Source organism: Diceros bicornis, chromosome 5 (assembly GCF_020826845.1).
Source record: "Diceros bicornis minor isolate mBicDic1 chromosome 5, mDicBic1.mat.cur, whole genome shotgun sequence".
In the NCBI taxonomy this organism is placed as follows: Eukaryota; Metazoa; Chordata; class Mammalia; order Perissodactyla; family Rhinocerotidae; genus Diceros; species Diceros bicornis.
This window is the reverse complement of record NC_080744.1, coordinates 28986767-29004691: the sequence shown is the minus strand read 5'-3', so window position 1 is coordinate 29004691 and position 17925 is coordinate 28986767. Positions and strand designations below refer to the sequence as shown.

The 17925-nt window shown below is 40.4% G+C and overlaps 1 protein-coding gene across 1 annotated transcript; it reads right to left on the bottom strand.

Moving 5' to 3' along the window:
• Positions 1-988: 988 nt before the first annotated feature.
• Positions 989-16674, bottom strand: TTC5 (tetratricopeptide repeat domain 5). Its single transcript, XM_058541083.1, has 10 exons — positions 16525-16674; positions 13201-13333; positions 12051-12262; positions 11502-11652; positions 10336-10427; positions 8679-8735; positions 7984-8130; positions 7595-7809; positions 4289-4433; positions 989-1598 (listed from the first exon to the last, which is right to left on the bottom strand). Exons 1-10 carry the CDS (start codon positions 16657-16659, stop codon positions 1479-1481), a joined length of 1407 nt encoding a protein of 468 aa, XP_058397066.1. The 5' UTR covers positions 16660-16674; the 3' UTR covers positions 989-1478.
• Positions 16675-17925: the final 1251 nt, after the last annotated feature.

Here is a 17925-nt window from a genome sequence, read left to right as displayed (position 1 = left end):
AGGAACAGTTATTGGATCTCGTCTCTCTACTGACTCTAACACACACACATATCACCACCCTCCGCATCTCCAGCTGCTTTCAACCATTTCTCAAGATATTCTACACCCGCTCAAGTTCCTGATCAGTCTTCCACGACTGCAGGCCTCAAAATCAACAACCAGCATTTAATACAAGGCCCCACATGTGATCTCAAAGACACTGTATGTACTAAAATCTCTCTCTGGCTACCAGATTCATTGGTACAGTCTAAAAAGAGTGTTTTTGCAACTCTATCATACTGGTTACTCATACTGACTTTATCTTCTCTACTAAAATTCCTAGTAATTTTTCATACATGAAGTCGAAGATACATCTCCGAAAGTTGGCCTTTGAGACCAAAAGAATAGACTTCAAAATTTTAGATTCAGCCCTTATTACTTCTTTAGATAGATGCTTATTTGACCATCTATTCTGTGAAGGGTCCTCTGTATCTTACATTCTTTATAAATGGAATGAAGCATCAATGATTTTCAAGTCACTGTCTTGTGACACTAAAAGTCTTCCAAGCTAATCTGTATCCATTAATGTGCCCTCTGGTTAAAACCATTCCATTGGTTATTAATCTTCCTTCACATTGTCCCATTTTTCCACAAGGATATTAAGAGAAACTGTTATAAAATGTATCATCAGAATCTAAAGAAAGTGAATCTCTAGCTCACTCTGTTCTTTCAGCCTAGTAACACTATTAGAATAGTATTGCTGTCATCTTGGACCATGGTGAGGACCACCCCTAGGGATGACAGAATGGAGAAATGGAAGGAAGCTGGTTCCCAACGACTTTGTTGAGCTGTCATCCCTGCCCTGGGTTCCCCTTTGCCAACATTCTTTTAATTGCGAGAGAAATAAACTATTTTGTATAAAGAAAAAAAGGGGGTGAGGATTACTCTAACGGATTGAAGTGATCCTAAAACCAAGCCTGGAAAGAATGAAGCAAGCCACACTACATAGTATTTTCTTCCAAACAAATTTAATTCCATTCCAGCCCCAAAGAAGGGGAAGGTTCTAAATTTTAAAAGTAAAAATAAAATAAAAATTGCTCAAAAACCAAACCATAAAAAAACTAAGCCCCCTCCCTTAGCAATAAATACTCAAACGATATATACACATGAGGCTCAGGAAGGAGGCAAGAACAGGAACCTTGGGGACTCTGTCCCATGGCAAGATCCCAATTCCATGCTCTTTACCTAAAACATAGAAGAGCAACAAAAGAGGCAGCAGAGATATACCAGGGGAGTATGTGGCCCTGGAGAGTGCTGGAACAGAACAGGAGAGAAAGAATGGACACAAAGTGTCTTACAGGGCACAGGAAGAGCAAGTTGTCTTCTAAAATATCCCCCCATTCTAGATGAGACACTGGATGTGGCTGGTCCAGCTGCCGGGTGCCCTGGAGCTTTTCTCCTCGCCTCCACTCCCTCTTTAACACGCAAGTCAAGGAAGATCATTCACACTGTGACCGCGATGCCACTGTGGCAGCAGCCTGGCTGCTGGAGCCCTGAGGCTTTCCATTCACCACTAGCAAGAGGGGCGTCTCCACACGAACACTGGAAAAGGAATAGTCCTGGAAAAGACAAAAATAGAGAGATTCATTACAGATCCTAAGATAGAAGAAACTCCAGCACAGGGATACACTACCTGTGACTTTTTCCCCGTCTCTCTCCCCTCAGTATGTACACCACTTACCTCCATCTCACCTTAAACAAAGCTGAGCTAACAAAGGGGAAGTAATTTTCCCAAAGTTTTCAATCTTCAGAAGGAAAATCTGAGGCAGGCAGACTGCCAGTAGTGTCACTACCAGAATAGGACAATTATCTGATTCAAAAGAAGACAGGTTCCCGGCATGGCCCACCAAAGGGTGACACCAGCTCTCACAGAATCTGTCCTTAACACAGTGTTTGTTGACAATTATAACCAGATACACACAGCAGCCAGACAGAGCCAGTGGAAATTCTGAGAAACTCTTAGTCCAAGCGTTTATAAGGCCCTAAATTAATCTTCCAAATATAAATTAAAGTTAATTCTCCCTTTATATCAACAGGAAGAAAAGAATGTGTGGTGTAGACATTCTCCTACTAACAGAAAAGATATCAACTCACTTTATCAGTTTAAGTGTACTTTAAGTTGTAAAACACGTTGTTAAAAGAGTTTCATCCAAAAAATACTGTTCCACTTGGAGTACGAAGGAGGCTCTTTTAAGTCAAAGTAAAGAGATAAATTAAAGAGTTCTCATAAATCATTTTTTTTTAAACATCCTAACAGGAACATGGGCAAGTGACAAAAAAATGGCAATTTATAAAAGGAATATAGTCAATAAACATGATAAAATGTTCAACCTCACCAATAATCAAGAAACCAAAGCCAAACAATATTGATGCTATATTTTTCATATAAAATCAGCAAAAAATTTTTCAAAGGTTTCTACACAGAGCTGAGAAGAAAACTACAGGGAAACAATTAATCACATCCACTGTTGGTAATAACTGGCACAACCTCCCAAAAAATCATCAGGCAATATGTTATCAAAAGTCTTAGAATTCTGCAGACCTTTAGGAGCCAGGATTCTACCTTAGAAATTCATTTAGGGAAATAATTATGGATAAGGGCAGATACAAAAATATTTACTATGGTACTTTTATAATAGGGAAAAATTGAAAATAATCTACATCTGGGGTCAGCAAATTATTTTCTGTAAAGGGCCAAATAATAAATATTTTAGGCTTTGGGGGTCATATGGTCTCTGTCACAGAACTATTCAACTCTGACACTGTAGTGCAAAAGCAGCCACAGACAATAGTAAACAAATGAGTGTGGCTTCGTTTCAAAAATATTTACTGATGGACACTGAAATTTGAATTTCCTGTAATTTTCCTGTATCACAAATTATTCTTCTTCTTTCAATTTTTTTCTTTTAAAAATACAGAAACCTTTCTCAGCTCACAAGCCATACAAAAACAGGCAGTGAGCCAGATTTGGTCAATCAGCTATGGTTTGCCGACTCCCAATCTAAACGGTGAAAAAGTGGTTAAATACCTAGTCTTATAGAGTTTTTGTGAGGATTAAATGAGTCAGTGCAGGCAGTAAAGTTCTTAGCACATGGCCTAGCGGACAATAAAGAGTTCAGGAAATTTTAACTATCATCATCATCTTCATGACCACCTCCACGTGTCAATTCAAAACAATGTTATAGAATATGTAAAAACACAGGAAGTGTTCACAAACATTTACATATAATATTCTACTTATGATTAAAAATATACATATGAATGTGTGTGCACATATTTATGAAAAGGAAAAAGATTGGAGGTATACATACCAAACTGTAAAGAGTAATAATATCTGAGTGACAATATTCAGTTCATTTTTATAATTTATTTTTATTGAGATAACTGACATATAACCTTCTATAAGTTTAAGGTGTACTAAGTGTTGATCTGATCTGATACATTTATATACTGCAATATGATTACTACCGTGGCGTTAGCTAACAACATCTCTATCACATCACATAATTATCATTTCTTTTTTGTGGTGGGAACGATTAAGAGCCAGTCTCTTTGCAACTTTGAAGTTTATAATACCATAGTGTTGTCTATAATCATTGTGCTATGAATTAGATCTCAGGACTTATATCTACGGGTTGCAAGTTTGTATCCTTAAGCAACATCTCTTCAATTCCCCCACCCTCTAGTAACCACCATTCTATTCTCTGTTTTCACAAGTTCGGCTTTTTCAGATTCTACATATAAGTGATATTATACAGTATTTGTCTTTCTCTGTCCTTCAGTCCATTTTTTTAATTCTTTTTGTTTACCAATAGTTTCCCTTTTTAGTAAAAAAAACAATTCCACATATGTGTATATGTGTGAATATATGATATCTCACACACACACACACACACACACACACACACACAGAAGCATTACTTTACTTTTTTTTTCTGTGAGGAAGATCAGCCCTGAGCTAACATCTGCCAATCCTCCTCTTTTTGCTGAGGAAGACTGGCCCTGGGCTAACATCCATGCCCATCTTCCTCCACTTTATATGGGACGCCACCACAGCATGGCTTGCCAAGTGGTGCGTCGGTGCGCGCCTGGGATCCGAACCGGCGAACCTCGAGCTGCCACAGCGGAGCACGCGCACTTAACCGCTTGCACCACCGGGCCGGCCCCACTTTACATATTTTTTAAAAGAGAGAAACTTGGTCCCACTTTCAGAGCCTATGAGTTGGGAAAGACTCCAGCCATCACTCACCTTTCCCCTGTGCTGAATTCGATGAAGCCGAAGGTTGGGCTCGGGGATGGCTACAGAGTCCCCAATGAGCACTCCCCAACTCTGCACCATATTATACACCATCACTGCATAGCAAGGTCCATCTGAATCTACCAGGCCAAATGTACTGCCAAATTAGGATGAGTTAAAGGGAAGGAAAGAAAAAAAAAAGGAAAGGGGGTAGGGGAGAATAGAAACAGTGGTTTTAAAATATCAGCAAAATAAACAAATGCTTTCTCAGTTACTTATTTAGAAAACCTATGACAGGTACCATCATCTACTATGTACATCTGAGGCCCTCATTTGTCTTAGATATATAATAGTATCTTTCAGAGAACATGCACAAGACTCACCAATCTGTCACTTTGCCGAACTTGAGACACACGAACACTGAAGGCCATTCAATAAATATTAATAATAAACTAGCTCAAAATGTTGCAGCTAACACATTACTCCTGGTCTATCAATTTAACTATCACAACCTTTATCAAACTCTCTAACCACCACTGTCAATTAAATTTAATTCCACAAACCTTCACTGGATACCTATTATGGATCAAGCATTGTGCTTAGCAGTAAAACACCAATCCAGCTATCAGTGAGCTTAGAGTCCAGCAGGTGTCAGACAATTAAACCATCACTTACAGCACAACTGTGATAGATGCTCAAATAGTTTTTCCCTTGTGCTGAATTAAGTGAAGCCAAAGGTCAGGCTGTAGGAACCCAGAGGAGAAATGTCTACATCAAAACTGGAAAGCTAGGAAGGTTTCCGTGAAGAGACACTCAAATTGAACCTCAAAGAATGAAAAATTAGTTGGGTTAAAACAGGAAAACAAATCTTCAGTGGAAATAAAAAACCTATAGGGGGATGGGAGCAGGGATTGACTGGGAAGGAACATGAGAAAACTTCCTGAGGTGGTGGTAATACTCTCTATCTTAATAGGTGTTTAGGTTAAATAGGTGTATGCATTTGTCAAAACTCAGCAAATGTATACTAAGATCTGTACATTTCACTATATGTAAATTTTACAAAAAAAGAAGAAAATTGCAAATAAATACTGAACTCTAGTTAATAATTGCATACTGAAATATTTAGAAGAAAGTATACTGATGTCTGCAATTTATGTTGAAATGCACCAAAAATAAGATGGGTCAATGGATGAATAGGACGATAGATAGAAATGTGATAAACTAAGTTTAGTAAAATAGTAATAGTGGAATATAGGTGGTTGGGTACACAGATGTTCACTATAAAATTCTTTCAATTTTGCTGTATGTTTGAAAAGTTCTATAATAAAATGTTGGGGGAAAAAATGTTATCCAAATCAAGAAGCAGCAAAAGGATTATCCAGGCACAGTAACTGTGTAGAGGCACAGAGGCATGAAAATAGCTGTTCTGAAACCTACAAAATAATCCCATGGTTGGAACAAAGGGCAAAAGTAGGAAAGTGACAGAAGATAATGGAAAGAAGTAGGCAGGGAAATCATGTGTACAAATCATGAAAGGCTTTGTACACTAAGCTAAGCTAAGGAGTTCAAACTATCCCAAAAGCTCCATGGTATTGGTAAAGGATTTTAAATAAGAAATGGCAGTGGTCAGATTTGCATCTGGGAAATATTTCTCCACATTGTGGAACACTGCAAGAAAAACGGTCAGGATACCTGTCTGGAGAAGTGATACGCTGAATTATGTTAGCAGAGACAGAGAAGTAGGGACAAAAGGGCAAATCTATTGGACCTGGTGATTGCCTCAATGCAGGAGAATGGAGAAGTCTAGAAAACTTCCAGAAGTCTTAAGTAAGTGACTGAGTAGAGGTAGTACCACTGATTGACAAGGAACTCAGGGAAGAGAAGCAGGTTGAGAGAGAAAGATGAGGTGAGTACTTTTGAACATACTGAGTGAGAGATTTCTGACTGGAGCCCAGAGGCAGTTGGATATAGAAATCCTCAACTTGGAAATGAGGCCTGGGCTGGAGACACACCTGTGAGTACAGAGGAGGCAGCCAAAGCCCTGGATTTACATGACATCACCAAACGAGATGATCTATAAATGAGATGGTGAAGAATCGGCGCTCAAGCCATCACTTGGCACACCTGAATTCACAGTAAACACTGCAATCGAGCACAGCATTCTCCTGGTGAATCCAGTCAAAGCCTCAGAATCCTTCTACACAGTCAGGCAGCCACTGCCAAGAGATCAAAGTTGGCACCTATTTGCCATCCTGGTATAAAGAGAAAAGAGGAAAGGAACAAAAACAGAGTCCTCCTGGAAGTTAACATTTAGAAGTTAAGAAAAAGGGAAACCAAGGAGTGGCAAGACATTTCTTTGGTCTCAAGGCCCCCAAAACCTATTTTGTTTGTATCTCTCTCTCATTCCTCTTAGCTCCAGGGTCTGCTCTAGTTAACTAAACTTTTCCCAACTATCTCCTTGCTCTTCAACTAATTAAGTACATATACCTCTAGAAAATGCCATGGAGAAAGCTCAGGCACATAATGGGAATTGTGAGTACTTCACTTTGGATGGAGCAGAAGGGATATGAAAGGGAATAGTGAGAGGTAAGTCAGATGTTATGGAGCCAGGTAATGGAAGCCACTGGATCAGACATTGGTGATCCTAGAAAAAACAATTTCAGTAGAAAACAGAAAAAGGAAACCAGTCAACCAGGGATTATGAAGTGAATGAAGGACCAAGGAGTGATGGCAGTGACTAAACTCTAATTTGTGAAGAATTAAAAATTTTCTAAACAAATATTCTTAACTCATTTCCTCTGCTCGACTATAAGCACCCTTGGGTCCTTTACATTTCTTTTTTTTGTACTCCCTACAACACATATAGCAGATCTCAATAAATAAAATAACATTTGAGACAATCTCCCATCAAATTCTCACCCAAAGCTCACCTTCTAGAACTGCCTAGGTATACCTAAGTCCAAACAGGACTGAGAATTCTTCCTTCTTCACCTTCTATAATCATGAAAACACAAAGAGGCAGGAGAATTTCAAGGTTCACATCTGTCTTATAAAAACGTAGCTGTCAAATTTCAGCTATGAATGTAGAAATCTACAGAGCACCACACTCAGGAAAAAAATGGGTGGTGACGGAATCTACAGAGAGATTGCTGGACATCACCTAGACAACACTCGTTCATGGGACATTCAGTCACAGAAGGGAAGCAGAACTCACAAATCTGTGACCACTAACAATGTCCTCAACTATCAGAGGAAGGCCAGGAAGTTAGACCAATTAGTTCAAAAGGATGAAAAAGAGGAAAGGCAAGAGAAACTCACAAGGGGACTTTCTCCTCTGTGGTAAGGCTGAACACCACCTTTCCCAGGACCACAGCACCACTGTTCACACCAGGCCGCAGCGCACTCAGTGGCTTGAGCTCCAGGGACACCTTCTGCCCAGAGGCTGACTGATAGCGCCCATCACCACAAGGGCCTAGATGGGCTGGGCGCAAGCTTCCCAGCATGCTCTGCAACTTTTTGGCCTTCACCTTTCCCTGCAAAGGAAGGGAAAATAGATAAGAAGGGGAAACTAGTCACTCTCCTTGAGAGTCTACTCCTTCCCTCTCACTCCCCATTTCTATAGGGTCACTACTACCAAAGCATATTTTATTATTTTATTGACCCACAACAGAATAAAAAGGTAGGATTCAGCCTTTAGACATTTTTACCTTGCTCTCAAGGAGGCTGGTTAATCTATTCAGGAATTCCAGGAGTTGTTGCTCTCGTTGCCGGGGCTCAGGCCAGGCAGGATCCAGTGCTGCAGCCCGAGAGAAGCCCTCCAGGGCCTCCCCATAATTCTCTTCATACTTATGTAACTGCACAAGAAGGAACCCAAATCTCCCAATTATAAGTGTATTTAACACAAACTATGCCAGGGGGAGTAATGGCACAATGGGCTAGGAATCTAGAGAAATAAACTGTTTTCCTTCTCAGTTTTTTTCCTGTCCTACGATGAACAACCTAAAGAGATAGTAACACGCCTCCATCCTTCTTCCTGGCTAAGGTGATCACAACCCCAAAGATGGAATCATTGCAAAGAAGCTAACTCCCAAACTCTAAAACAGTGAAGTTGCATATATTGGGTTGTACTATTTTTATATTTATAATGAACATTTCAGAAAAGCCTTCTAAACTGTCCCCTAATCCTCTATGTACCCTCCCACCTCCTCAGCCCCTTCTCCTTTCCCTCCAGTGACTCCACCAGATTCTGAAGTCCAACACAGCTGGCTCTTCCTAGAAATAATTTGGCTTTCTTCTCACAGTTTGTCCCCAACCTTGTCCCTATGTCAGTTATCCTCATGGGCTAGGACCTAGATGTCTTATTTATTTGACTTTCAGATGACCTCCACCCCACAGATCTTACCGTTGCCCTGTTCAGATGAAGATCAGGATTGCTGGAAGCTGTCCTGTCAACCTTCTCCTACAGTGGGACAAAAAGATCATCAGCGGATCCTGTCTCAGTCTTAAGGACGGCCACACCCAACACGTCCTAGATCTCCTCTCACAGGAAAAATTCAAGTTTCTTCCTTGTCAAAACGTTACCTCTACTCACACTGTTATACAGCAACTGCTTGTGTGGTATTTCATTCAGTCATTGAAACTTCAAAGACGTAAAAGTTTTTGTATGTCTGTGAAACTTTAAAATACGATTATAATTTATCCATGCATTAGTATAAAGATAGAAGAAATACGTGAAAGTATTCTGATAAAAAAAATTGTTTTTAAAGAGATGATGATATAAATGAAAAAAACCTGGGAAAGAAATGATGTCGATTTAATGCATTTCCTCTGTGCGTGAGCCCCCTTCCAGACACAGGCCAAATTGTGTTTCTACGTCCGAGCCCCCTTAAAACACACACTGAAAGTCAAATTCTGATTCTCTAATTTAAACAGATGGACAGAAACCACATGACAGTGCAGACAAATGTGCTGTGAAGAAACTGCCGGCTATGTTCATGGGTAAGTTCATTTTATTTTCTTAATTCTATTCATTGCCTGGCACATTGCAAAAGCATGAACAACATGAATCAAAACTGTTTAAATGGTTGGTTCAAATATGTTTAAAAATGCAGGCCTGGGTGAAGAAATTCAGAGTTAAAAGCAACTATTTAGCAAAAGACAAATACAAAATTTTAAAGGAGTACACCATACTACTCTTTAAAATGTAAACATTCACCAAATTAAGAAATTAGAGTAAAATATAATTCCTCTGCCTAAAAGTTCCCTGACTGAACAACGGGCAGTCCCTAAACTGCAAACACGAATATAAAGTAGCTGTGCTCTTTATTCTGCCACACAGAGCAAAATCTGTAATGGTAAGACAAAAAGCAATTTTCTATGTAAAGAGAAGCAAAAACGCAAAAGAAAGGTGCATATGAGGCCTAAATAAAAAGTGCTCAGAAGGCCACTGTGAATCTTCTAATAACGAGTCATCAGGCATTCACAGCCTGAAGGAAACCCCGTGCAAGTGGCTATCAATATAAATATGATCTGAAAGCCTGAGCAAAGCACGAGCTCCCCTAGTGAATTAATCCCAAGGAAGTGATGCAGAACGGGCTACTCACTGTTTTCTGTTTTAGCCTGTGGGAAATCCAGAGCCATATTATCTAACAGTTAAGCTGGGGATAGCACTTAATTTATACTTAAGTATTAGAGTTTTCATTTTTCTTTAAAAATGTACAAAAATATTAATAAGCATTATTTTAATATAGACTTTTTCTATTACAACAGATGGCTATGTTGGGATGGGCTCTGTGATTTGGTTATACATGCCTATAATAAATCTAGACAGCTCAAGGAGCCATCTAGCACTGAAGCACCACTGCAAGTGGTTGCTAATACTTAAAGTTATAAGGAGAGATAAGTCACCTCTGCAGACACGGCTTTGCAAAACCACACACACTGGATGCCAGCAAACACTGCCCATGCTGCTTGCTAAAGAGCTACAAGGAAGACTGAACAACACTCTTGCTTCTGTTGCTGCCACTATTCATCTGGCCTGGGTGACCATGAATACTTACTGCTTGGGCATAGGCACTGAGGGCTTGTTGGGAGATCTTAGGGTTCTGGCCAGTATTGAAGTAAAGAGAAAGGTATGCATTCCCCAGAATATCTGAAAGAGAAACACAGGGTTTCTGGTTCCAAATGTAAGGAGCTTGGAAGTCACCACTCCATCCTAACAATGAAAAAGCTGAACAGACTGAAAAATCCACAACTCTTCTTGGATCCATAAGAAAGAGGACAACACAGGACAAACCGCTGCCCCAAAAATTGGAGGGACAGAAGGCGAATACAGGGAGTTATGGCTTACCGGAGCAGAAACTCACCAGCTGCCACAGGAAACAGTGCTGGGGTAGGAAAATCTGAACTGTAATTGACAAATTGCTGGAGACTCAGAGTGGACAGGTCTGGGAATTAAAAACTCCAGGGTCTCAGTCATATGCGAGATTTACCTCCCAGAGTTCAACCAGATTCCCACAACAAATTTGGGAGCAAAATCCCCTCATACTTCTAGCAGGGGGAGGGAGAAAAGGAACAATTCTGAAATATGCTAGAGCACTCTGTTCTCCAGGCCTGATCTCAGAAGAAACTAGTTAACCAGAGTGTAATCTGCTGGGGTATTATCAGAGCCTAAGTGACCTGACGGAGCAAAATAACCAACTCCAGCTGGCTCTAGCTTTCCACATGAGAGAAAGGAAAAACCCAGTTCCAGCACACTAAAGCCATTCTGTCCCACCTAAGGTGGGAGAAAAAACTAAGAAACACAGCGGTGGATCATCTCAGAGCCCAAGTTCAAGATATAACTATTTTAGTCACCCTCAAAAGTCTATTTGAAAGACCCCACATCTGACACAAACCAGTGATGACATTATATTTAGCATACTCCAAATTCCACTGGGATGAAGAGGCAAATATAGACCCAAAGGAGAAAGCTGAACAGGCTACACAAAAGCCCTGTCTCACTTATGTGGAAACATAAGCTTCCTCTCTCGGATGAAAAGATCCAAGAGTTCCTAGAATAGTGGTTCATCAAAACACCTCTCGGGCTTCTTCAAAACAAAGATGCCCTGGCTCCACACTAAGAGTCAGACTCAACGGATGGGCTCCAGATGATTCTGGTGTGTAGCCATGGTTGAGAACCACTACTCTAAAAGAAACTTGTTGGAGATCTTTGGAGAGCACTCACACCAGGAGCGACCATCATGGATATCCATCTGCACGGCCAACTTAGCCTGTCGGACACTGTCCATGACATGGCGAGCATGTTCATCTCCAGCATCAGTCCGTAGCTGGCGAAGCACCATTGACAGGTTTTGAAGGGAAACTTTGTTCTTGCACTGCAAATGGAAAAGACATACGTAGTACTCAACCTTCCTGATTCTACTTCCCCCTCCAGATCTATTCTATCTCAATCTTCTTCTGAATCTAATTTTTCATCTTAATTTCATCTGCCATCTGTATCTTAGACCCCCCTCTGCAAGGATCAACTTGGTTGCTAACTTTTCTTTACTTCTCATCTACCCCTGAACCTGATCCCATCATCATCTTCCCTTCTCAGTCCCTTGTCCTTGTGCTCCTCATCCAGGTCTGCTCCCTCACTCTTCCTCCCTTCTGCTTCTGTTCTCCTAGTTCCATTACACTTCTACTCTGGTATTCATATCCTAGGGAAATTCATAGAACCAAAGGAATCCCATCCTTCCCATCTATGTTTTCCGAGGGATAATGGGCAGCTCACATGGGTGAGGGCTCCTGAGAAGCAGGTGTGGGCAGCTGCAACATCCCCTTTCTTCCAGTACACCTCACCCAGCTGATTCCAGGCTTCCACCAGGTTGGGCTCCAGCTTCACAGCCTTTGACAGAAGCTCCTCAGCCTTAGGGCTATAGTCAGGAGTCACATTCAGTGCCTTCCCAGTTAGCATTAGAACCTGTGCCTTGCCCTGGACAGAACCTAGGAGGAAGGGGAAAAGACAAAGCAAAGTGGAAAATCCCAGGCAGTCTTACAGAAAAGACCAGGGTACTTTCTCTCAAGGAATAACCCCCCACCAACCCCATGTCATAATGAAATAGTTGCAGAAAATCTTTATAAACAAAGCACTTACTGAAAGCCTACCATATGCAGATTATGTAACAAAGAAAGCATTACCCCACCTTTGAGGGGCTTTCAGTCTAGTGGAGAGGATAACGCATATACATGGAAAATTAAAACAACAATGAAAAGGAGCATATGGCTTACACCCAGCAAATGGGCTTTCAAAAGTGAAAAGAAAAAAAGACAAGACCCTCCAGGTAGGAAAATGATATAAACAAAGACATGGAGGCGGAAATACATGTGGCATGTTCATGTGATAATGGATAGCCCAACTAAAATGAAACAAAAAATTCCCCAGTAAGTAAAAAGAGATAAGGACAGAAGAAAAAAAAAAGAGTCAGACAATGGAGACTTGAACACCATGTTAAGGGGTTTAGACTTCAACCAGTCAATAGTAGGAATCTTTGAAGATACTTGAGCAAAGAAGCAGACAAAAGGATACAATTAAACGCAAGAAGTAACGATTTAGAAAGATAATTGCCATGGTCATTGTATAATTGATTTGGAAGTAAGAGAAATTAGAGGTAGAAACATCAGTTAAGAGGATTATTGCAATAGTTCAAGCAAGAAGTATGCTCTTTTATTTCATGGCAGTGGCTATAATCAAACTTTAGGAAAAGTAGTTTAGAGGAATGAAAGGTTGCCATCCCACACAGGGGCCCTTAGAAAAAATATTCCGTTGTAGCATCCTGTAGCAGCCACAAACAGGATACCAAAAAGGCTACAGAGAGAGAGAGCAAAACTCTATCACATTTCCGTGAAGGGCAGGGGGTTGCACGCTCTTTGGAGACTCATACCCACTACTTCCTCCATCTGCTGCAGGGTCTTCTCCATCTCCTCCCGCACATCCTGTTGCTTCCTCTCAGCATCCTCAACACTGTGTGTCTCGAAATAGCAGTCTCGAAATGAATAGAGCTGATCCACCAGTTCCTAGGAAGTATAAGAATAGTACCATTAAGTGGAGAGAACACCAAACAAGGAAATTTGAGATTGGCTAGCCATACCAGCTCTTGACCTACAAATACTGATTCTCTATCTCACCTAGGAATGACACAAGAGGCGGGTAGACAGGGCTCTCAAAATGCCACAGATCCCGAGAGAAAGTAGCCAGTGTCCCAGGCCCACTCTCACATTGTCCTATGCCAGTCTCTGCACCATGATGATAGTTCTCTCTCTCCCAGCCCAGCAGGGCTTCCAATATGACTAAGCCCTTCACAAACTACAGTCAGGAGGGGGGAAACACTTTGCAACTTGAGATAAAACAAAAGTTAATAAGATAATCCTATCTAGTACCGGTACCCAAAGTATAAAACTTTGAAATCTACCCTTAAAACTGGACTTCCTAACAAAAACAATCTTATCCCTGATTTTTCCTATGCTGGTATCTGAAAACACATGACCTTTGTGAATATGATAAACATGTGAGAGTCATTGTTTTCCACCACAAACAGACCAATTTAAACTGGATAATTTTGCACGACTTTGTTTCTTTAAATATTTGTTTTTTGGTGTTTTATTTTGTTTTTGTCAAGTCACTTTCTGGCTGTCTCGCATTCTTTCCAAGTAAGTGTTCCCTTTCCTCTTTTGAATATCTCTATTTCTGAGGCTTTCTGTGACATCAGTCAAAGCTTTTCCATTATCTATTCTGTCCTGAAACCAAATAGCAGCAGAAATATATAATACAATTCCATCATGTCTTAACTACCCCCACAGCACATCCTAAATCTACCTACCTGTCTCCATCCCACTATGACTACCCCGGACTAAAGCAGTATCATTACTTGCCTGGACTACTGCAATAGCTTCTTACCTGGTCATATTGCTTCTACTCTCTCCCATTCTCTCACTATGGTCAGAGTGACCTTACAAAAATGTACATCATACCACAAACCCTCAGAGAGTTTCCCACGGCAGACAGAATAAAATCTAACTCCTTACCACGGCCTCTATAGAAGACTGCATGATCTGACCTCCCACTACTCACCCTGCCACAAATTTCACTTCTTACTGTTCTCCCTCCTACTGTAATCAAGCTATTGTGGCTTTCATTCAGTTCCTCAGATCCACCAAGCTCAATCCCACCTTGGGGTCTTTACATATGCTGTTCCCTCTACCTGAACACTCTTCCCCCAGATCTTCGCATGCCTCATTCCTCACCATCATTTAGATCTCAGTTCAAATATTGACTTCTCAGAGAGGCTTTCCCAGACTACCCAAACTAAAGCAATCCCTTCTTTCTCTGCCCTCTGTTAAATCACACTCTTATTTTTCTTTATAGTATTTATCATTTGAAATTATGTGGCCTATTCATTAACTGTCTATATTGTCTGTCTCCACCACTGGAATGTAAGCTCCGTGATGGGAGGGACTTAAAGTCTGTTTTGCTTAGAGTTATACCTTAGCACTAGAACAGGGCAAGGGACATGATAGGCTTTCATTAAATATGTTGACTGAATGAATTAATGAGTCATCCTGTCTCTAACAAATACTTATACGCTACACTTAATTTAAAATCCTACCCAGAACAAAGAGAATGGACTAGCACCCTCTGCAGCAGTGCTTTTCCAATTTTATTGTGTCTATTATTTCTAGGACCCAGCCTGCAGAAGCTCTGATTTTAGTAGTTTTAGTAGAACTCAAAATTCTGCATTTTAACAAGCACCCTAGATAACTGTAATGAAAATGGTCTATAAAATACACTTTGAGAAATATCTTTTTATACATTCCTTCTACCCTAAATTGTCTATAATAATGAAATCAAAGCCTACCACCATTCCCATGGATAGCAACATCACTATTGTCTTCCTCTCCTCCACTCCATTCCCCTATTCCATTCCTGCACCTTCTCCACCCACCCCAAGACACCCCACGCACCCTCTATCTAGATGCTTAGTGCATCTACCACAAACAAGCCCAGGAAAAGACAGTTCTCAGCAAAAATTACAATCCATTTCCTTGTGCCCTGCAATCAGCATGGATGCAAACTAGGAATTTTAGAGAGGGTCTCATTGTTTGCTTGCTTTTAATTGTTAAAGCAAACATGCAAGAAATTTGTACGGTTTGTTGTTGCTTTGTTTTGCTGGAGTTAACATTTTTAATAACTTTTTTTCATAGCAAAATCAATATATATGTTGTTAAAATTCAAATAGGTACATGTAAAAAATACACAGTAAAAAATTGTTCATAATCATCCCCATACAACCTCAGGGATAACCACTGTTTAGTATAACTTTTCAGACTTTTTTCAATACATATACAAACATACATACACAATGTTTTCAATATGGAGCCAGGATCGAAAATCTCTGATTTCAGCCAGTCACACTCAGGAATAAAATTAAGTTAATCCAAGTCAACTGGAAGTGCAATAAAACTCACACTCTTAAAAAGTGTTATTATTTTAATCTGCTCAAGAAACAAATCTCACGAATGTTTAAACTTTTTCATTAGAAGCCTTTAAGCAAGTTACAAGCCTGTCACAGGTCTAATGTTTAAATTCCAGGCTGTCTTAGAACACAAAGAACTCAGTTTCTGAGATGTGGGGAAAATCTTGGGTTATTTAGAGAAAGGTAAAGAGCCAAGCAACTAGAGAGTTAGCCCCTCTGCATCAGACCTCAAACTAGAATTGCACAAGTGTGCAAAAAAAATCAAAACTGTTAAGTCCTAGGGGGAGTAACCAGGATACACGCGGTGCAAGCCATTACTGGGATTGTTGCCATTTTCAAAGCAGACAAGTGAGGATCAAAACAACATGTGATAATAGCTCCTGCAGATCTACCACACACATGTGTACGCTATTGGTTATGGGTGAATCGAGAAAAAAACTTCATAAGAATGGGCAGGAATAAAGTTAGGAGCTGCCACACAGGACTGAAACTAAGTGCAGTCAGGTCAGCGCAGGAGGTCCCAACACACGGGCTGCACGCCTCCGCTGGCCCCCTCCTGGCGCGGGAGGCTCCCCAAGTCGCCTGCAGCTGCACCCTGAGGGGTTGTTATAGCAACGGCACCGACACACGCAGCGTCATGATGTGCCAAAGAATTCGCAGGTACTGCATAAACTGGACTCCCTGCTTCTTCCCGAGTAACAAAAGCATATGTAGATTTTAATCCATGGCCCCCACCTGCAATTTCGGTAACATCTGCTTGACTTCTTCCTCTTCATCAGCCATCACTGCCCAACCACTCTCGGCTGCTCCGCCCCCAACTTTATGACCACAGAGAGTCCTACCCGCCCCTTCGTGGAGCCACAGCGACATCTAGGGCTCTGGAGGCTTACATGCACCTGCGTTTTTAAGGGAGGGCATCGCTCCAAACCAACTTATCCGAAAGCCTGTAACTCAAAGAAGATGCTCTACAATGACTTTTGAGTTAATAAACTTGTTTCTCTCCCAAATCCTGGAAACAAAACGTTCTCAGTTTAATTGCATGTATATTTTTGTTTCACATCTTCCTGCTTATACCAAGATTATAATACCCCCAAAAAGAAAACAGGTTGAGACAGTAGATGCCTGTTAGAAGTTCAAAATTTTGAAGGAAACATAGTACAATGGGAAGGTAACTTGGTCTGAATATTTTCCAAACTTTATATGATTTTCTATCTATGAGGAATTTTATCATTTTGAACATAGTATCCTAACAAATCTACTTACACTTGGGATAGTATTATGAAAGCCATTACTAATACAATAATAGTATATTAGTAAACTAATAATGCTTATATATTGATAGACTATATCCAGAAGGATATATAAGAAACACTGACTGTCTCTGGAGAGGGAAACAGGGGGACTGAGAGTTGTCAATGGGCAAAGAAAATTCTTCTCACTGTGTACACTTTGAATTTTTTATCAGGTACATGTATTACCTATTCAAAAACAAACAATTTCTAAATAAAAAATTATTTCCGTCCACATGGACTATCTCTGAAAGAGCCACAAGACACTGGCAACAGTAATTGCTTCCAGAAAGGGGAAGTGAGCAGCTGGGGGCACAGGACTGAAAAGGGAGACTTTTCACTGTATGGCTTTTTTGTACGTTTTGAATTTGTACCATGTGAATGTATTAAAACTCTTCAATAAATAACTTTTTAAAAAGTAGCATGTAGGGGCCAGCCCAGTGCTGCAGTGGTTAAGTTCACATTCTCTGCTTCAGTGCCCCAAGGTTTGCAGGTTTGGATCCCAGGCACGGACCTACACACTGCTCATTAAGCCATGCTGTGGCAGCGTCCCACATACAAAATAGAGGAAGATTGGCACAGATGTTAGCTCAGTGACAATCTTCGTCAAGCAAAAAGAGGAAGATTAGCAACAGATGTTAGCTCAGGGCCAATCTTCCTCACCAAAAAAAAAGAAGTAGCATGTAATAGTCTTCAAGTTTCTTCTTACTTTTTAGTTTTAATTATAGCTTACTTGTACTTCAAATTGCTTCTGTGAACGTAACAAAGAAAGAAGCAAAGATTCAAGGCAGAAATCATGAATGTACATAAAATTATTTCCTCAAACTATTTTCCAACAAAATTTAAA

What these genes read in the sequence shown, in the direction of transcription:
- TTC5 (XM_058541083.1), bottom strand. Translation starts at nt 16,659, where the DNA reads ATGTCGCTGTGGCTCCACGAAGGGGCGGGTAGGACTCTCTGTGGTCAT. An exon ending in CCATGATGGTCGCTCCTGGT is followed by an intron (nt 10,428 to 11,501) that starts GTGAGTGCTCTC and finishes TTTCTCTTTCAG; the next exon opens with ATATTCTGGGGAATGCATAC. An exon ending in ACAGAGGAGAAAGTCCCCTT is followed by an intron (nt 4,434 to 7,594) that starts GTGAGTTTCTCT and finishes CTAATTTGGCAG; the next exon opens with TACATTTGGCCTGGTAGATT.